A 20,798-nucleotide genomic window follows, 5' to 3' on the forward strand; every position below is an offset into this window, starting at 1 on the left:
TGTGGTTTGCAGCTTTTTGGGGTCCTGAATGAGAGAACAGGCCCCTCCCCCTTTTCACGACAGTGTGTGCATATGCACACTCACTTCTGTATCCAGTTTCAGAGGTTCTCAAACCTGAGGTCCACTATGGACTCCTCTACTACCCCCGGGTTGCATGGCCCCTAAGCCACTGAAGAATCTGAGACAGGCACAAGTCCACCCTGACCTTTGGCAGGACTGTCCGCCCTGCTGCCAGACGGATTACCGAGAAAGGAAATCTTGTCCTGGACTCTTCAGGTGCGGTGAGTGAGCTCCGGGGTATAAGCTAGTCCTTCCCTTCAGGCTGAGAGCTAGGGAGGATATGAGTAAGTGGGCCTTCTGCTGTCCCACTCTAGGGCTGGGTCCAAAGAGCACTTTACTCAGTGAAGACAGGCCACTGTGTGGACAGAGACAACATACATAGAAACATGCATCGTAGGCTGGGCGAGGTGGCTCATGCCTGTAATCCCAATACTTTGGGAGGTCGCAGCGGGCGGATCACTTGAGGTCAGAAGTTCGAGACCAGCCTGGCCAACATGGTGAAACCTGCTAAAAATACGAACATTAACTGGACTTAGTGGCGCACACCTGTACGCCCAGCTCCTTGGGAGACTGAGGCAGGAGAATCACTTGAACCTGGGAGGCAGAGGTTGCAGTGAGCCGAGATCGCGCCACTACACACCATCCTGGGCGACAGAGTGAGACTGTCTCAAAAAAAAAAAAAAAAATGCCACGGACTCAAAGATACACACATCAAAACTATGTACGCGTACACAGACTCAGATACAGAGGTACAGACACAAAAAGGTACCGATGTAAGAGCACAAAGGCAGGCCCAGCTACACTCCCGTCAACAAACCACGGCACCTAAATTCAGACTTGGTGGAGCGCAAAACCTCGCAACCTCCGAGGCACTCTCGCCGGGGGCGGGGCCAGAAGGAGGTGGGGCCTCGCAGGTTGAGGTGGGGTTAAGGGTCATAAGGCGGAGGCACGCCAAGATGGCGGCCTCCACGTGCGACGTGTTCTCCTTCTGCGTGGGCGTGGCGGGCCGCGCCCGGGTCTCCGTGGAAGTCCGTTTCGTGAGTAGCGCCAAGGTGAGGTCGGGGCGGGTCCTGCCGGGAGCCTCAGCCCAGTCCGGCCACGGAGACAGCCCTGCAGGACTCCATGCCCGGAGCCTAGAGGCTTCCGTGCCGCTCGGACGCTACGGCCCAGCCCCTGCTCGCGGCCGGGGGGCTCCCAGTCTGTCCCCGCGCGCAGGCTCGTGGCGCGGTCACGCGATAGACCCGGGCCTCCGGAGTCTCCGTGCACATTTCCTCCCAGCGGAATTCGGCCAGCCAGCCGGAGGCCCTGCTGTGACTGCTCGGGGCGGGGCTAGGGGGCTTTGCTGCTGGGTCCCTGGAACGGTGGGCGGGGACGTGCTGGGCAGAGAGAACTGAGGTGTAAGAGAGTGGGTCCTCACGGACTTAATGTATGAAATTTGGGTGGGGGGATGAGGAGACAGGCCAAGACCCTTCACGAAGGTCCTTGGAGTGCTGAGAAATTTGGACCAGAGTCCAAAGGCCGTGGGGGCGTTGGGAGAGTTTTTAGTAGGAAGGTGACAAGATTTTGTCGTTTTTATTGTGTTCCAAAAGTTCACTGTGGAAAAAAATAGAAAATGCGTGTAAGGAAAGAAAACATAAACATCACTCATACTTCTATACTTGTGCAAAGATGTGTACGTTAAAATTACATTTTTAGAAATTGCTTTTTGATGCAGCAGTGAGTCTTTCAATATCAAGCCTATTTCTACATATTAATTTTTAAGAGGTGAGTAGTAGCTTCTTCCGTTAGAGGGCCACAACCCTCTCAACCAACCCCTTATTAATGGACCCTTTATTGTTGTATTTTTGAAACCTGGAGTCAAAAGTCTTAGAGCTCATTTTCTATGCAAACATCCTTTTGTTTTGTCCAGCACTATTTTTTTCCTAGTTATCTTTGCCTATTGATATGTGCAAAATGATATTTGTTTTCATTTATGTTTCTTTGGTTACTAGTGAGGTTGAATAATTTATCCTATGTCGTGGCTGTGTGTATTGTTGTTTCTTGCCCAAGATGTAAGATCTCTAGTTGTCTGTCATCTGCTCTCAGCATTATCGTATTGATCTAGTTTCCCGGCCCAACCTTCCCTTGCCCCCTTTCTGCTCCAAAGGTGTCTGGAGCACTCTGCTCCTTCCCTGGTAAATCAGCTTCCCTACATCCTTGGTCTCCTTACCTGTTCATATCTCCATCTCCATAGTCTCTAGTGTTCCTGGATGGCCACAGTTTGAAGATGTCTCAGTTCCATCATTCTTGGTTTGCAGTAATTTTCCTCACCTTTTTCTTCGTTAGCCCCCAGTCTCTCAGCCCCTTCCTCTCTTCATTTCTTCCCTCTCACTTCATCACTTCAGCCACTCTCCTTGCACAGTTTTCCTGGCCCAGGCATCTATCAAGGCCCCAGCCGATCGCCCTTTCCTTGCCTATATCTGATCTGCAGCTGGAGAAAATAATATACCTTCCTGGACTTGGTAACAGCGTGGATTTTCCTGGGCTTTTTGCTTCTCTATTCAAATAAGATTGGTTTGTGATTTTTTTTCTCTGTGTTATTTTCCTCAAGTTACCACATGAGGGTTATATGTGTGTGTGTGTGTGTGTGTGTGTTTTTGGTAAAATAAAGCTTTCCGTGTTTTCTGTCATTACATTGTTTAAATAGCGGTTTGAGAGAATTGGGTCATGAAACTTTATAGACCAGGGCCTCAAGTGGGAGTAGTTTTTGACACTTTTTATTGCTTCTGTGGATAGGAATGACTTTTCAAAAATTTATCAACTATTATGCCAGAGACATGACCAATCAGAACAGAAACCTCACCAGGTCCAGTGGAAGCCAGCTGGACTACCATACTGGTGCACTAGCCAGATAGCAGCATGGCGTATTGTGGGCTTTCTTCTTTTAATCAAGATTTTGAAATCTACTACATAGTCTGCCCGGGCATGGTGGCTCATTCCTGTAATTCCAGCACTTTCGGAGGCTGAGGTGGGCTGATCACTTGAGGTCAGGAGTTCAAGACCAGCCTGGCCAACATAGTGAAACCCTGTCTCTACTAAAAATACAAAAATTAGGCCGGGTATGGTGACTCACACCTGTAATCCCAGCACTTTGGAAGGCTGAGGCGGGCGGATCACTTGAACTTGATGTCAGGAGTTCAAGACCAGCCTGACCAACATAGTGAAACCCCATCTCTACTGAAAATACAAAAAAAATTAGCCGGGTGTAGTGGCGCACGCCTGTAATCCCAGCTACCTGAGGCCAAGGCACGAGAATTGCTTGAACCCGGGAGGCAGAGGCTGGAGTGAGCTGAGGTCGTGCTACTGCACTTCAGCCTGGGCAACAGAGGGAGACTCCGTCTCAAAAAAAAAAAAAAAAAAAAAAAAAATCTACTACATAGTCTTAGAGTTTTGCACAATTTTTTTTTAAATAGAGATGGGGTCTTGCTATGTTGCCCAGAATAGTCTCAAACTCTTGGGCTCAAGCAATCCTTCATCCTCGCTTCCCAAAGTGCTAGATTTACAGGCATGAGCCACCACATCCAGCCTGCATGATTTTTTTTTAAACTTTTTTTTCAAATTGGAAGGATGTATGGTTTGTCCCTTTTCATTCAGGTTCAGTGCTCTCCAACCTTCTTTTTTTTTTTTTTTTGAGATGGAGTCTCACTCTGTCACCCAGGCTGTAGTGCAGTAACGCAATCTTGGCTCACTACAACCTCCGCCTCCTGGGTTCAGGTGTTTCTCCTGCCTCAGCCTCCTGAATAGCTGGGACTACAGGCGAACACCACCATGTCCAGCTAATTTTTGTATTTTTAGTAGAGACAGGGTTTCACCATATTGTTCAGGCTGGTCTTGAACTCCTGACCTCGTGATCTGTCTGCCTCAGCCTCCCAAAGTGCTGGGATTACAAGCGTGAGCCCCTGCGCCCGGCCCAACCTTAATATGAGTTAGACTCTGTTTTCCTTGAAATATGCTCATCAGTTTTGGGAATGAGTGACTTTATATAGGAACAATTCCGATTCTTTTCTCTTTGTTTTGATTACTAGATATTTTCTGCATTTAGTTCTTCACAAAGAGAGGGAGATCTATATTTGTCCAATATTGAAATTTGAGATTGTCAGAAATAATGTGAGTCCCTGTTCATATTGTCTTGTCCCATAGAGGAAGGCCAAGTTTTCAATTTGCTAGATTGGGATGGGATACAAGGCATAGGGGGGAAGGGCTTCCAGGAAGCCAGGCAAGGGTGTGCCCAGGGCTTTGCCTCCTGGTTTTGTTTCACCTGTCCCATTCTACTGTGAGATAGAGCTTCCAGAGTTGTTCACAGGGTTGAGATTTTTCGCTCTGAGTTTGAGAGTAACCCTATCTGGCCTTCTGAGGAGTCAGGGAGCTACCTGGGAGGCAACACTGACATGTCATTTTGCTTCGGTGTCAAGCATTTTTTTCCTCTCCTTTTGTTGTGGCAGCTCAGTGTTGGCAGGGCTCTACACATCATCTTTGAGTAGCGGGAGTATATGCCCAATAAGGCCAGTAACTGCCTGGGTTCTGAAGCCATCTGCTGAGTCCTTTTGCACATTTGAGAGATGGCAGTTCAGAAGTTGTTTTCTCATCTTTCATCCTTTACATGATGTATATAGTGTTTTAGACCAGTGCTTCTCAAACTAACATGCATGTGAATCACCTGGGCATCTTGTTACGCTGCAGATTCTTTTTTTTTTTTTTTTTTTTTTGAGATGGAGTCTTGCTCTGTCGCCCAGGCTGGAGTGCAGTGGCCGGATCTCAGCTCACTGCAAGCTCCGCCTCCCGGGTTCACGCCATTCTCCTGCCTCAGCCTCCCGAGTAGCTGGGACTACAGGCGCCTGCCACCACGCCCGGCTAGTTTTTTTGTATTTTTTAGTAGAGACGGGGTTTCACCGTGTTAGCCAGGATGGTCTCGATCTCCTGACCTCGTGATCCACCCACCTCGGCCTCCCAAAGTGCTGGGATTACGGGCTTGAGCCACCGCGCCCGGCCTACGCTGCAGATTCTAATTCAGCAGGTCTGGGGTGGGGCCTAAGATTCTGCATTTCTAACAGAGTCCTAGGTGATGCCCATGTTGCCAGTCCCTGTACCTCTCATTGAGTAGGAAGAAGCTAGAGCTCATAAGGTACATTCATCTGTGCTATATTGTTGCACCCTGGAAACTACCTTGTAGGTATTATTATAATGCTCACTTTTCAAATGGGAAACAGATATAAAGTGAAGCAGTTGGCTCAAAGGTTCACAGCAAGTTCATGTTAGGACTGGTACTAGTATTAGCTCCTTTCTTTCAGTGCAACCCCCAAGGACTTGTTGGATGCCAGGCACTGTGCTAGGTGCTGTGGGTATTCAGCTGACCAAGGAAGAGGGCACATTCTCCCCCAAACAAGGCTTCCCTGTCCCATGGTGTAGGATTTCTCTGCAGCCCTGTGTAGCAACACCACTGCCAGGATCCTGGAGTGGCTTGTGGCTGACTCAGAGATGAGTGCCCTGCTGTTACCAGCTCCTGGTACTGGAGGCCCCAGCCTGCTATAAGCCTTGGCCCTGCTCTGGCCATACTCAGAAAATTTCTCTGAGTAATCTGAGATGACTGCCATGGTGGCTTCCTCCCTGTTCCAGGCCTTCTGCTCTGAATGGGCTGAAAGGAGTACAACTGAAAATAGGTCAGTGCTGCATTTCCAGAGGAGAAAGTTATGGAGGGTACTGACCAGTCTCCATGAACTCATAGAGGCAGAGGCCTCTCCTAAGAGTGAGGCATGTAGGAGTGAGGCTGGACAGCCTCCTGGAAGCTCTTGGAGCTATGTCTTCTATTCCTTCTTACAGCCATCCTATCCCTCTGCCCTCTTAGGGAAAGGGTCTGTTTGCCACACAGCTGATCCGGAAGGGGGAGACCATCTTCGTAGAACGGCCCCTGGTGGCTGCACAGTTTCTCTGGAATGCACTTTATCGCTACCGAGGTGAGTACAGCTCTCCTACTCCTCATGGCTGCTGGGCCCAGTCGCCTTTGTGCGTGGAAATGAGCTGCATACATCCCTACTGGCTGATGTCTCTGGAACTCTGGGTGTTGGGAGGAAATGCTATCTTCCATTGAAGGACTATGCCTGAGAACCACACCTCTGTCCAGTCTCAGGTGTTTGAGGCTAATTCCTGTGGTGGGAGGCTCTTCAGATGTGCTCCCTGAGGGAGCACAGTGGGACTCAGGCGAGTTTGACTCCATGGTCATGCTGAAGGCCCAGTGCCAAAGTAGAGTCCTCCACCAAGAGGAGGCTACATGGCCCTTGTTCAAAGAAGGCTGAGTTAGGGGTGAGCACAAGTAGGATGCCCTTGGCTTTGCTGACCACGTGCTTTTTTCACACTTTTCTTCTTTTGGAGTTGAGGGGAGGGGGACGGAGTTTCGCTCTTGTTGCCCAGGCTAGAGTGCAATTGTGCGATCTCGGCTCTCTGCAATCTCTGCCTCCCAGGTTCAAGCAATTCTCCTGCCTCAGCCTCCTGAGTAGCTGGGATTACAGGCACGCACAACTGTGTCCACCTAATTTTTGTATTTTTAGTGGAAACGGGGTTTCACCATGTTGGCCAGGTTGGTCTTGAACTCCTAACCTCAGGTGCTCCACTTGCCTTGGCCTCCCAAAGTGCTGGAATTACAGGCATGAGCCACTGTGCCTGGCCCACACATTTCTTAAGCTGGAGACACACAATGAAAGGAGGGTTGGTTGGTCCCAGAGTATGGGAAAAGCCCAGTGTTGGGGTGGTAGGGGAGCCCCACAGAGTGAGTCTGATTAAGAAGCAAGGAGAGTTAGACAATAAGGGCCAGGAAGTCCTTGAGAGGGAGGAGGGGATCATCTACCTTTGGCTGCATGTGAAATTCATTCATTCATTCATGCATGCATGTAATTATTCATTTACTCACTTCCCAAACTTTTATGAAACACCAGAATGGTGCCTGACACATAGCAGGTGCTCCATAGGGCTGTGAAAGGGATAGATATGGCCTCTGCTCTCAAGACACTGTTGTGTCTGGCTCTCACCCTCAGCCTGTGACCACTGCCTTCGGGCACTGGAGAAGGCAGAGGAGAATGCCCAGAGGTTGACCGGGAAACCAGGCCAGGTTCTGCCTCACCCAGAGCTGTGCACTGTGCGCAAGGACCTCCACCAGAACTGTCCTCATTGCCAAGTGAGTATTCTTGGGGAGTATACCTGGAAGGGGGTGGGTGAGGGAGGCCTTAGCTGGAGTCCTCAGTGGGGAGACAGGAGCAATGACAGACCTGGTCATGGCCCTTGAAACCTATAATGTAGAATAAGATGTTGAAAAGGCTTGGTTATTGTTCCAGTTTGATCCTCCCTGGCACAGTTACATTGTCTGGAAAATGGGCTTGGTGGGAGCTTGCTTTCTTCCTGGGGACCTGGCAAGGGCTCTCCCCTCTACCTGAAAAGTTCTCTTCCCTTTCTGTGGTTTTGTAAGCCTAGGTGTGCCCTTCACGTGTCCCCAGAGCACCCTATGTTTTCTCTTCTCATAATACATCTGAGCTACAGCTCAGGGGCTATTTATGGAAGGGATGCAGTTAGAGGAGGTGATACTAGGGCCAGATCCTAGGGTACTGACTTCTATCCCACCTAACAGGTGATGTACTGCAGTGCAGAATGTCGGCTGGCAGCCACTGAGCAATACCACCAGGTCCTGTGCCCAGGCCCTTCCCAGGATGACCCCTTGCATCCTCTCAATAAGCTTCAGGAGGCATGGAGGTGAGTCACTTTTCCTCTCTTCTTTCCTTTATCCTTTCCTCTCAGGTTGCCTGCCTGGGCTCATCAGGTGTTGCCATCTTTCTTAAGTTACAATTCCCTGGATTTTTCCTCCTTTCTTAGGGTTAAACAGAAGTCACATCACCCTATCTCCTGCTTTTAATCTGGGCTGTCAGTCCTTCTGTCCGTAGCATTTAACACTCTCCCAGAAAGAGCCCCATTAAGCCAATAGGGATGCAAAGTCTTGCCTAAGTCCTTGCCTATGAACTTTCTCTCATGGTAATTGACGGAATTGGTAGGAAGTTTTCTCTGTACCAGTCAGACTCGGCTTCCCTGAGCTCAGCTACTAGGGAGAGAATTTCTAGGCCAATCTTTTTTCTCTTTCCCCAGGAGCATTCACTACCCACCTGAGACTGCAAGCATCATGTTGATGGCCAGGATGGTGGCCACAGTGAAACAGGTGAGCCCACCCAACCCTCTCAGGGAAGCTGACTTTGGCCCCATTCAACCCTTGGTCTCGGTCTTTTCCTCACCTCAAAGCCCTAGCTTGGATGCAGAGTTCTTCCTGGCCTTCCCAAAGGAGAGCTCTTTGCTATGTAAAACCTTAGGAATGTGCTAAACATGTCAGGCATAGGGAGTGGAGGGCTCATTTTGCCTGTAGTCTTTTTTTTAATTTTAACTTAAACACCAGTGTGATAGTATGCCTGTAGTTTCTGATACAGAAGATGCCTTGTGCAGTAGCAATTCATGCATTTGATTTATAAGCATCACTTTTTCAGGATTGCGTCTTACATAAAGCGAGAGAAGCCACTCTAACCGCCCTTCTATTAATGTTGTTCCTCAGCCTCTTTCTCCTGTTTTCCAAGTGTTGTTGAATTGGCTATCTGGGCTCCAGCTGGGAAGATGGTTGGGCACCATTGGGAGGAAGCCTCAGGCAGAGGAAGGGCTCCTATAAGCTCCTGTGGTGGTGGTATTTCGTAAGTGGGCGGGAGTGCCAGTAAGAAGGTGGGTGTCTGTGACCCTTAAGTATATTTGTTCACTGCAGGCGAAGGACAAGGACCGTTGGATCAGGCTCTTCTCCCAGTTCTGTAATAAAACAGCCAACGAAGAGGAGGAAATTGTCCATAAACTTCTGGGAGACAAATTCAAGGTTCTTCTTCTCCCATGGCCTGTCTCATTCCCTCCCCAAATACCCTAGGATGTCTCTGGCCATCTGTGGGAAGCACCACATTTGATCACTTCTCAGCTACAGGAAGGAGTTAGAACTTGGGTCCAGAAATAGATTCAGAGGACTTACGTTCCTGCCACTGTTTACTTCATGACCTCATGTGGACCTACAGTTGGGAAGTGGGGTGACAACAGAGGAAGGGCGTGTTGGATTCCCTGCCCTGAAAGTGCTCCCTAACTGGTGTTAGAAGGCAGGACTTGTCATAGGATAGCAGTGGGCAAATCAGGTAGAATGGAGACTAGAGGGTTGTGGGGCCACAGAATCAGAGCAGCGTGAAACTGCCCATGTCTTGAGTGACCATTCCCAATCAAAGAGTATGGGTCCTCACTGAGTACAGCAGACTTCCCTGCAGGAGCTGCCTGAGGGTGGAGGCAGGTGTGTAAAAGGTTTGCATCTGGGGTGGGCCCTGTTGCACTGAACTTACAGGAAGGGAGTGGGAGAGCCCAGCTGGTCTGGAGGCCAGGTCAAGGGAGATTTGACGGTGGTGGTGTGGATAGACATTTCGGGCTGTCTCAGCCTTGCTGGTACAAGTGCTGGAAAATGGAGAGAAATTTGGGTTTGCCACCCCAGGTTGGAACAGGCCGGCAGACTGCCAAAGCTCTTTGGAGGTGGACTTTGTGGCCTTCCTTTGCCCCTACGGAAAGCTCAGTCTACAGTGCTGGCCCTTTTTCCTTCCCTCCCTAGTCACCTGGGCCCTGCCTGGGTGCTAATGGGAAATCCCTAGGGAGACAAATCTCTCTCTGCTTCCCCTAAACCAGGGCCAACTGGAACTTCTGCGGAGACTCTTCACAGAGGCCCTCTATGAGGAAGCAGTCAGTCAGGTGAGTGAGGAGAGGGTGGGACCAGTGGCCTCCTTGTTACTCCAGCTTTCCAGGAGCAACAAGGTCAGCATCTCCTACTGGGACAGCTGAGCCAAAGCCGACTTGGTCTTCTGGAGTTGGGATGAGCCTGACTCACAGAAGGCTTCCCAAACAGAGTCCAATTGGAAGAAAAGCAAGTGGCTGTTAACATGAGCGCTTATCTCTTTATCTCTTTTTTGCCCCCACAGTGGTTCACTCCAGATGGATTCCGGTCTCTCTTTGCTCTTGTTGGGACCAATGGCCAAGGAATCGGGACCAGGTTAGAATGTTCCAGAGCTATTGAACTTACTCTCGGGGTGGGAAACTGAGGAAGGTAGCCACAGTTCCTTTCAAGACTGGGATGGGGTACGGTAGGACTCTGGGCAGATCACTGAACTGGACACAGTGGCAGGAGTCAGAATCAGGCATTGGAATCTGTTTTGGGGAGCCTTTGTTGGGGAAGATGGGCCCCCACCCTGGAGAATGAAATGGGGTAGGGGGAGAGACCCTTCTTCTTGGGCTTAACTTACCTGGAGGTGGAGAGCCCTGTGACCTGGGCTTCCACCTCCCCAACCATGGGCTGCCTGGGACCCCCAGCTCCCTAAGCCAGTGGGTCCATGCCTGTGATGCTCTGGAGTTGAAGCCTCAGGACCGTGAGCAACTTGACATCTTCATTGACCAGCTGTACAAGGACATCGAGGCAGGTTGGTGAGATAGGGCCTTGGCCTTACCCAACCATGGTGACCCCCCAGTCAGATGGTGGACACAAAATCTTTCCCCAGGATGCTCTGTATTAATGGTGGGAGAAGGTAATCCCTTTGTGCCTGTGGGGAGCTTCAGATCTATCCACAGGGCACACAGGTGAGAAACAGCCCCAAGATTTATCCAGAGACTTGATGCTGGGAGGAGAGGGGGTGCTGGATAAATAGGGTGTCTTATAGACAGAAAAGCAAGGCTTCTGTCTCAGAGAGGCAAGTTTAGGTAATATGGTAGGGACTGATGCCTTAGTGTGGTGGGGTGGCAGGACAGTGGCGACAGTGCCTGTCCTTGTAAGCCTCATTTCCTTTTCCTGCCTATAAAAATGGGTAGAATAATGTCTGTATATTACTGTCTTACAGCAACTGGAGAGTTTCTTAACTGTGAAGGATCTGGCCTCTTTGTGCTTCAGAGCTGCTGTGAGTCATGGCGTTGAGGAGGGATGGTCCTAGGCGCTTCTGCCTTTGTCAGGTGGCCTCACAGCCACAGTTTATCTTTCTCAGTTGGCCCTTTCTAGGCTGGTAGAGTTGAGTCTGGGAGCTCCATTAGGTCTGAGCTCCCACAGGAATTCCCCTGGGCCTTTTTGTTCTATCATTTTTTTCATTTGTTCACCCAACTGTTTGTGCTATAATACCTGCTTATTATATATAAAACCTTACAATAGGCCAGGCCCTGTACTAAAGCAGGCATAGAGCTCTGATTCTTGCAAAGGGATGCATGGGCTTTGCACCATCACTGCCCTGTGAGATTTGGGAGTACTGGGAGCCCAGGCTAGAGGGCGAGTCTCATCAGCACCTGATGAGGAGGGGCAGATTCAGCTCAGACAGCTGCCTTTTCCAGACTTCAGCCTCCCACCCCCTGGTTTCCTGACTGCAAACTCCTCCTCCCAGGCTCCTGGGCCACTCTACTCTCCCAAACTGGATTCTCAGAGGGCCTGTGTCAGCTGTTACTAGATGTCCAATAGCAGGCAGAACTGAGTTAAGTGGTCTTGGGTGGGCATTCCTTCAGAGCCCTGTCCCTCCCTTTGTGAGACAGTGGGAACACAACTGAGAATGCAGTTGGCCAGTCACAGCGGGTTGGAGTGGGAGTGCAGTGGAGTTCATTTGTGTTGTGCTGTATGGTGTTCAGGAAAGAACACTGGAAGCAGAGTCTGGAAACTTGGGTTCCAAAACGTGCTCAGCCTTGGCAGGGATGAAAGAGCAAGAAAGGACCCAGTGCTCTGCAGAATTGAGGCTAGTATTTTTTTAGGCAATAATTCTCATTACCTGCCTCTTGTGATCCAGGCAACCACAGTTGTGTGCCCAATGCAGAGACCTCCTTTCCAGAAAACAACTTCCTTTTGCATGTCACTGCTCTGGAGGATATTAAGCCAGGAGAGGTGAGAGGGGCCAGGAACCATGGGGATGGGTGGGTAGTAGGCCTTGGAAGTTCGCTGCAGGGATCAGGAGCAGCCGTGGCTAGAGCACTTGAAGTTCAGGCTGTTGGGTGGAATCCCCACATACCTTAGGGTCTGAGTCAGCTCATGGTTCTGGTCTAACCCTACCTCACTTTTTCAAAATATGACTCCAGAAAGCCTCAGGACAGTTTGAGGGACACATATGTGCTCAGATTCTTGTCCCCAGCTATCTTTTGGTCAAATGCAGATATGTAGTTTCTAAGAAAGCAGGAGATAGCTCTTTGTGGGTTTACGGTCTTGTCTGTTATTGCAGGCACAGTGCCTGGTTGAATCTTCTTCAGGGCAAGTAGCATCATACCAAGACCTGTGATCCCAGCTGCAGACCTTGGCCAGTGACTGGCTTTCACCACGGCCTGAGGCTAACCAGTCTCCTCTGTCTCAGGCACAGGCTGTTGGAGGCTTCTAGTGGCCTGCCTACTGAAGGCACTGGGAACTGGATGAGGGCAGCCCGCCCCTTCACTGAAGGGCAACGCAAGCCTGGCTCCTAGAGATGGGGCAGTGGTTGGAGATAGGGTAGGTGTTGGGGAGGCCCTTATGCCATTTAAGAGAGCACAGACCATCAGACTGCACCTCTTTACCCTACAGGAAATTTGTATCAGCTACTTGGACTGCTGTCAGCGGGAGCGCAGCCGCCACAGCCGCCACAAGATCCTCAGGTCCCAGCTGGGGACATGGTTGGGCGGCTGGGCTCTGGGGTCCTCTGTCCCGTAGCTCCCTGACTTTTCCCCCTCACCATCCCTCACCGCTGCAGGGAGAACTATCTGTTTGTCTGTTCCTGTCCCAAATGCCTAGCAGAGGCTGATGAACCCAATGTGACCTCAGAAGAGGAAGAGGAGGAAGAGGAGGAGGAGGAAGGAGAGCCAGAAGATGCAGAGCTGGGGGATGAGATGACTGATGTGTGATGTTGCCCTGCCCAGAAAGGGCCCTGCCCTAGACCCTGCCAGAAAAGAGGGTTCTTCCCCCAGAGAAATGGCTCAGAGGGAACTTCCAACTCCCATTGCCTGCTTTCCCCATTCGAGCCCTCTCTGCCAGAGGGTAGGACAGAGCCTGGATCCCTGGCCCCAACCCCCACCAGACCTCATGCCCTGGACACTGCTGCTGAGTTGGCTCAGACTCTGCACTGGCACTGAGCTTTTCACAACTGGCCTCCCCTTGAGGTTCTTCCACTCTAGGGTTTAAGGAGCTGGAATCAGGGCCAGGGCCTAACAGTGTTTCTTCTCTTCGGCCCCACGGCCTATACTCACCCATTCACCGGAGGCTTCTCCCCTTTCAACTTGCTGTTGATTTCTTTTGAGGGGGTAAATCTGAGACCGAGTTCATTGAAGCAGAGAGGGGAGGTAGTGAGGCGCCCTCACCTCCCCCCACCACAGCTGTGGCTGGTAAGGCAACTGCTTGACCACTGCCACAGCAAGGAGAGGCGGGCAGGAGGATCTGGGCCTCCTGAGCTCCTTCCCTGAGGCTGTCTCCTGGGAATGCTGGACAGGGGGATTACTCACACCTCCATTTGGACATCTGGGGAAGTGGAGATTAACCCCTTCTCCAGACTCCAGAATCTTTGTAACTCGTGCCTTGCCTCTCAGGACCTGGCATAGTGGCTGGCCCTATGGAGTATGGAAAAGGCCTCTGCCTTCCTCAGGAGGGACACGTCGGGGGTCATCACGCTTTCTCACACCTGCTTCCCAATGAGCACTCAGCAGCATGGCTGAGATCTGGGTCTTGACAGGCCTCTGCTCCTTAGATCAGGATGCTCTGGTATTCCTGGGGCCAGTTAAAATGGGTCAGTGAGGGGCTCTTCTGGCCTCAATCTCCATCTTTAGGGTCTCCACAGAGGAACATTGAAGTCTTCCAGAAACCTCGAGGAGCTGGGCTAGATACTTGGAGAGTAGCCCTGTCTTGTCCCCTCCTACCCCCAGATTAGCACCACCCCTCTCACTCTTGGGTTGGATGTTATGGGAATTACAACCCATCATTCCCAATGCCTCCCTTTCCTGGAGGAGCCTGCCACATTCCCCTGCTGAGGGATCCCAGAGAGGACAGGTGCCCACCCCACAGGCCCTTTCCTGGACCATGGAGCCAGGTGGAACCTGTCTGGCCCCTTACCCATTGGGTTCTTACTCCTTCACAACAGTCAGCACTCCCCCTCTGCCCCCCACTGTTCTCAATAAAATGTAAGTGGTGACAGGCCTCTGCAGGAATGCTTTGTGGCTAGTGGCTGGGCAGGCTGCCCTAGGCGTGCGGCAGTCACAGGTGGGTGCAAAGGGGTACTGATTAGACGAGGTAATGGTAGGAGATGGGGGCTCCAGGCTCACCAGCTTGGGCTCACCTCTGCTCTTATTTACACTCTGCTATGCAAATGTTCTAATGCCCAAGAGCAAGGGTCTTGAGGTCCAGTTTGGGTGCCTTTTTAATTTTGAGACAGGGTCTCACCTTGTCACCCAGGCTGGTGTGCAGAAATGCAATTACAGCTCACTACAGCCTTCAACTGGACCCAAGTGATCCTCCCACCTGCGCCTCCTGAGTGGCTGGGACTATAGGGTCACGCCACCACACCCAGCTAATTTTTAATTTTTCTGTACACATGGGGTCTTGCTATGTTGTTGCCAAGGCTGGTCTTGAATTCTTGGGCTCAAGTGATCCTCCCACCTTGGCCTCCTGAAGTGCTGGGATTACAGGCATGGGCCATCATGCTTGGCCCTGAGGTCCAGTTTGGATCCCCGTGCTCTAATATGAGTCTTCTCCTGAGGGGCTGAACTCTGGCTTCCCAGAGCTTCCTTGGCTCTCAACAGGAAGCTGTGCTGGGATCTAAGACTAGCAGTCTGAGCACTGGTCCCAAATGACCTGGGCCAGTTACTGTCCTCTGTGGGCGTTTCCTTTCCTCAGAACGACAGTGTAGGATGAGATGAGTGAGTTTGAAGGTCCTGCCCACCCCTGTGTGCTCTTATTCTAGGACACAGTTGCAACCCTGATGAGAAGCTTTATTGCTAAAAAGTCAGTGAGGGTTTATTGAGTTGCCAAACACTAGCTCTTTAAACCACTCCAACAACTGTGAAGGTCACTGTGCAGAGACCCTGGGTAGGGGAGGCTGGAGCCAGGTGAGTGTGACAGGTCACAGATGGCTCTCAGGCTGCCTACCTTCAGCTCCTTTTGTTTCAGGTTTTAGCCAGAAGCCCTGGGGCCTGTCTTTTGCCCCTTCTTGCAGCATGAGACACCCTTGGGGACCCTGGGGAAGGTAAGGCCAGTGGTGTGGCTTCCCTTTCAGCCTACCAATGCCCAAACTCTTTTCCTCTACCTGGCTCCACTTGTCCCCAGATGCTCTCCCCAAATTCCAAATAGCAAAATTCCTGGGTTTCCCCTTCCCAGCTCAGTCACTTATGGCTGGAATGTGGGACAAACTCTTCTACCAGAAGGTCCAGGGTGGTTGCAGCAGCTCAAAGGTGGGGATGCTGGTGACATTGACTGGGATGGAAATGATGGCCCATGGCAGCCCATGCTGTTCCAGAGAGCGGCGGATCATGTAGCTGGGAGGGCATGAAGAGAAGTGGTGATGGTCACTTTCTTGGTACCCCATCATGCCCCACTGTCCCCATCAATCTGGGAGTTTCAAAGCCCAAGAACTTTTTTTGCCCTCTAATTGAAGTACCCCAAGTTGAGGCCTGCAAGAAGGGACTGGTGATTACCCCTGACCTCCCCAAGTCATGGCGCCCAGCCTCGTGCTGATAAAGCCAGAGGCAAGGAGCCCTCACCCATCTCGGCCAAGCAGGAAGAGGGCGGGGATGTCAGCTGTGCGCTGGGTACTGTCCTGAATCATCTCCACGTAGAAGCTGTCATTGTCAACCGCGTTGTCAGAGATGATCACTGCCCGCCCGCCGTGCTCCTGGACCACCCGAGTCTTGGAGAGGAAGGAGCAGCCCCTGGAAGAGGTGGTGATGAGACCAAAGGAAAGAGAGGTCCTAGCTCCCCCTTCACCAGACCATCACCCTGGGAGTATAGAAGGCAGACTCTGAAGAATTTGTTATAAAGGCTCATAAGTAAATAGCTAAAAGCATGGATAATTTTAAAACTTTTTTTTTGAGACAAGGTTTTGCTCTGTTGCCCAGGTTGGAGTGCAGTGACATGATCTCGACTCACTGCAGCCTTAACGTGGCCTCAAGCAATCCTCTCACCTCAGCCTCCTGAGTAGCTGGGACCACAGGTGTGCAACACCGTGCCCAGCTAAGTTTTGTGTTTTTGGTACAGACAGGATTTCTCCATGTTGGCCCAGGCTAGACATTTCTCAAAGACCCTTAAAAAGATGAAATTTTCAAAAACAGCTCTTTCAAAGCACTACCACCAATAATCTCAGAATCTGTCCTATGCCTGCTCAACCCTCATGTCCTGCCTGCCCACTCCTTACCCCCTCTCCACCAGAGCAATCTGGTCCTGGATGAAGAAACCGTTGCTGAGTTCTCCGCAGGCCTCTGGAGGTTCAGCGGGGACAAGGTGAATCTGCTCATACCTTGTGTGCTGAAAAACATTTAACATTTGGAGAGGTGAGAGTGTAATGAGACACACCAGCTTTAGGACTGGGCTGACAATCCCATCTTATCGGCACCTTGTAAAGTGTGAAGGAAACGGAGTGGTTTCTGTATCGCCAGACACTTAAACATTTTTACTTAATTATCGCAAAGGCCTATCTGGTTGTCCTACACCACCCTACCCTTCCATGAGATAGGCAGGGGAGTTGGTTGTAGATCCAGAGAGAGGAAGTGACTTGCCTTAAGTCACATAGTTCAGAGGTAGAGCTGGCAGAGGAAGCTGGTGCTCTTGGCTTTTCACTTCATGTCCCCTAAAAAGACAACTTGTCCCTCCGTGGTGCCTAGGTCTATATTATACTCGGGAGTAGCTGGAAGAGCTTCCTTTCTGTGCTGCAGCTCATGGAAGGCAGAGCTGATTCCGCTCCCTTCCCTGTCCCACACTCAGGTGGGATGAGAGGGTCACTGCAGCCAGTGAGGGGAAGAGGGAGATTGAGGATCAGAGATAGGTGTCTCCCTTAACTTACAAAGATACCACCAAAGTCCTTGGCAGGTGTGGCTGTGAAGATGTATCGAATGTCCCCAGGACTCAGCACTTGAAAGTACAAATAATCATGGATACGGAAGCCTGAAGGATAAAGAGTACAGGTAAGAAGCCTCCCAGGAACAAACTGGTTTAGGTTCAGATCCCAGACCCTGTGTCTTCAGCTGGGCTGGCTATAGTCTGGACGCAACTATAGTCTGGACGCAGGGTCCTGGCTTCAGCCAACGGGGTCCCCTAGTGGCGGGGTTGGGGGCTAGATGGTCTCTGTCCTGGGGAGGATAGAGTTGATGCAGAGTTAGTAACCCCAGAGGTTTATATCAGCTGCTGCTGCTTACACAGTAAGCCAGGAAAACTGAGAGCTCCAGGGTTAATATTTTTGCTCTGAAGACCTGGGAGTTTCAGGGTAGAGATGTAGTGACCTGCGTACAAAGCAATTCTCACTAACATTTAAAAGTTGACTTTCTGGTCCCGCTGCCACCCCCTTAGTCCAGTTACTATCATCTCTTGTCCTGACAGCTCAGCTTCTTACCTGGCCTCCCTGCCTCCATTCTTGCTCCCCAAACAACAACCAGAAATCGAAAACATCTTAGCAATTATGAGCACATCACCATGCCTAGGGGTTCAATACCTTTCAATAACTGCCCTTTGCATTTAAAATTTAAACTCTTTTTAAACTGTGGCCTACAAGACCCTGTTTGCTGTGGCCCCTGGCCACTCTTCCAGCCTCATCTTCTCCATCCTGTGTTCAAGCTACACAGACCTTTCAGTTTCTTCACTTCTCTGGGTCTTTCTGCAAGCTGTTCCCTGAGCCTGGAAGGCCCCCTACTCCCACCCCACCCTACTTCCACCCCTTTACCCGACTCTTTCCTAGTCATCCTTCAGGTCATACCTTAAATGTCACTTCCTCAGAGAAAGGTTCTGCCTCATGATTGCCCTCCCATACCCATTCAAATGTACTCTTCAATAAATGGGGACTTTCAACATAATTTGTAATTATATACCTTTCATAATTTTTCTTTTTCTTTTTTTGAGACAGGGTCTCACTTTATCACCCAGGCTGGAGTGCAGTGGCACGATCTCGCCTTACAGCAACCTCCACCTCCCAGGCTCAAGCGATTCTCATGCCTCAGCCTCCCAAATAGCTGGTACTACAGGCATGCGCCACCATGCCTGGCTAATTTTTTTTTTTTTTTTTTTTTTTGTATTTTTTAGTAGAGACAGGGTTTTGCCATGTTGCCCAGGCTGATTTTTTTTTTTTTTTTTCATTTTTTAAATAGGAATAGAGTCTCACCTTGTTGTCCGGGCTTGTGATCCTCCCACCTTGGCTTACCAAAGTCCTGGGATTACAGGTGTGAGCCACTGCACCTGCCCTGGATTCATAATTTTTAAATATCTGTCTCTTCCACTTCGTAACTTCATAAGTAAATATAGGGGTAGCCCTATAAATTTTGCTGAATGAATGAACAACAACTATATCCAGCTCCATAGCACCAAGGAGGAGAATTTCCAGACAACTAGATTTTTCTGGGGCATGGGATCTTCTCCCCAGCACCAAAGTTTAATGTTGTACCTGGACTTGAGTCCCTGGTTTCCTCAACCCAGAGAGACTGCGGAATGTTGAAGGATGAAAACTGCTGTCATGGCCGGGGGTGGAGACTCAGGCCTGTAATCCCAGCACTTTGGGAAGCCGAGGCGGGCGGATCACGAGGTCAGGAGATGGAGACCATGCTAGCTAACACGGTGAAACCCTGTCTCTACTAAAAATACAAAAAAATTAACCGGGCGTGGTGGTGGGCGCCTGTAGTCCCAGCTACTCGGGAGGCTGAGGCAGGAGAATGGCGTGAACCCGGGAGGCGGAGCTTGCAGTGAGCCCAGATGGCGCCACTGCACTCCAGCCTGGGCGACAAAGCAAGACTCCGTCAAAAAAAAAAAAAAAAGAAAACTGCTGTCACAAGTCCATTGATCTATGAACAAACTACTAAGTCACTACTGTGTACCAAGGCTGGGATTGATTAAGGCTTTAGCTGTCTTTGTTTACTGCCCAAATGAAAGCCATCAGTTAGAGCTCCCATGGCTTGGCACTGGGCTATACAGTCCTGGGAGTGGGGACTCCCCGTCAGATACAAATACACCCCCAGAAAGCCTTCCTGGACTAGCGTCAAACAGTCCCTCCCCAACCCTTGCTTGCCTTTGCGTGTGCTTATTTGTGTAAGTTGTGGGTATACGTATGTGCTGATGTGTGTGCACAGATGTATACATTTATGTGCTTGTGTAGGTGTAAACGGTTTGTGCGTGTGTGTCCACGTGTAGGAATGTGTGCTCCTGCACATGTGAGTGCTCACATACGTATCTCCAGCCTGTAGTATCTTTCCTTAGCCCTCCCTCCCGGTCGCTCCCTAAGTCACCTGGGTCGGCGCTAGTGGGCCGGGAGGGGCGAGTGGGGAGATCTGCTTTGTCGTGGGAAGCTGAGGACTCAGAGCTTCAGCCTCAGGCTGCGCCCACCTTATGTCCCTGGACCACCACCCACTTATTCCGGCCGCCCGCTCCCAGACCTGTCCTGCTCTGAACTCGCGGGGTCCCCAAGGTGACCCGTGGCCCCCAACCCGAGACGCGGCGCAAGCTGGACGGTCAGCCCCGCCCTGCAACGCAGTCCCACCCGTTGCCGCTCACCGTGGGCCGCGACGCACGCGGGAAGCCAGAGCACGAGACAACACCAGCCCGCGGCGCCGCGGACCATCTCCAGGGCCCGGCCCAGCGCCGCGTTTCCTCCCGCCGCCCCGCCGCGCGTCGCTCTCCCGACTTTAGCCTGACAGCTGCCCCGGCCTCCCGCCCACATACCCGCTCTCGCCGCGGGCTGGACGACGAGAACGAGGCTCACGGCTGATAGGCTCCGACGCCTGCTCATGTAGCCACACTTTCCGCCTCTGCGCCTTAGCCTACTTTTTATTGGTAGAGAGAAGTGGAGCCGGGGACTGATTGGCTTAAACTCTTAACAGCTGCAGCCAGCCCTCGCCTCAGCCCCGCCCCAGCATTTCTCAGTTTGGACTCGACTCTCCTGGTCCTCGAGGGCGGTGGGCGGGCCGCGGAGGACAAGCACTGGAGGTGTGCCGGTACCGGACTTGCTTCAGCTGCCGATAGTCATGGCTGTTAGTCCTTGCGGTCTCGGTCTTGTCCGCTTTAAGGCCTCCTCGCTTGACTACGATTAGCCTTCTCCCAGCTGCGCTTCCCTCCTCCCCACGTCTTCACGGGAAGGCACTCGTCTTGCGCCAGGGGGTTCTCCGCCCAGTGCCACCAACGCTTGCGCGCTCACCGTGGATAGGCGCTGGGGACGCGGCCTGGCGCACGCCATCCACGAGGAGCCTCTGGCCAGTGCAAAGCCAGAAAACGGGCTTTGGGGCCAGCTTCCCACGCTCGCCCCGTTGACACTGTGTAACTGTGACACTGGACACCGTAACCTGTCCGCCTCCGCTCTCTCATCAGTAAAATGGCCTTAGTAATAGGACCAACGCAATAGGGTTGTGAGGATTAAATGAGATCGCTCACGTAAAGTGCTTTGGCACCAGCCCATCCCACACTTTGCGTCCCACACTTTTGCCTTTATTTCATTCCTTGGTCTGGCGCCCGGGGATGGAGG

At 51.3% G+C, this 20,798-nt stretch overlaps 2 protein-coding genes across 2 annotated transcripts; one reads left to right on the top strand and one right to left on the bottom strand.

Annotated features, from left to right (window-relative positions):
* Nucleotides 1–978: 978 nt before the first annotated feature.
* Nucleotides 979–14,293, top strand: SMYD5 (SMYD family member 5). Its single transcript, XM_010361962.2, has 13 exons — nt 979–1,112; nt 5,942–6,050; nt 7,125–7,264; nt 7,712–7,833; nt 8,221–8,290; nt 8,876–8,980; nt 9,817–9,879; nt 10,107–10,177; nt 10,495–10,601; nt 11,016–11,072; nt 11,937–12,031; nt 12,695–12,765; nt 12,861–14,293. Exons 1-13 carry the CDS (start codon nt 1,017–1,019, stop codon nt 13,009–13,011), a joined length of 1,257 nt encoding a protein of 418 aa, XP_010360264.2. The 5' UTR covers nt 979–1,016; the 3' UTR covers nt 13,012–14,293.
* A 770-nt stretch (nt 14,294–15,063) lies between these two features.
* PRADC1 (protease associated domain containing 1) lies at nt 15,064–20,015 on the bottom strand. The gene is made up of 5 exons (XM_010361963.2): nt 19,835–20,015; nt 17,148–17,248; nt 16,503–16,612; nt 15,853–16,020; nt 15,064–15,627 (listed from the first exon to the last, which is right to left on the bottom strand). The coding sequence occupies exons 1-5, from the start codon at nt 19,998–20,000 to the stop codon at nt 15,507–15,509; spliced, it is 666 nt and encodes a 221-aa protein (XP_010360265.1). The 5' UTR covers nt 20,001–20,015; the 3' UTR covers nt 15,064–15,506.
* Nucleotides 20,016–20,798: the final 783 nt, after the last annotated feature.

Source organism: Rhinopithecus roxellana, chromosome 17, assembly GCF_007565055.1.
Source record: "Rhinopithecus roxellana isolate Shanxi Qingling chromosome 17, ASM756505v1, whole genome shotgun sequence".
Classification (NCBI taxonomy): domain Eukaryota; kingdom Metazoa; phylum Chordata; class Mammalia; order Primates; family Cercopithecidae; genus Rhinopithecus; species Rhinopithecus roxellana.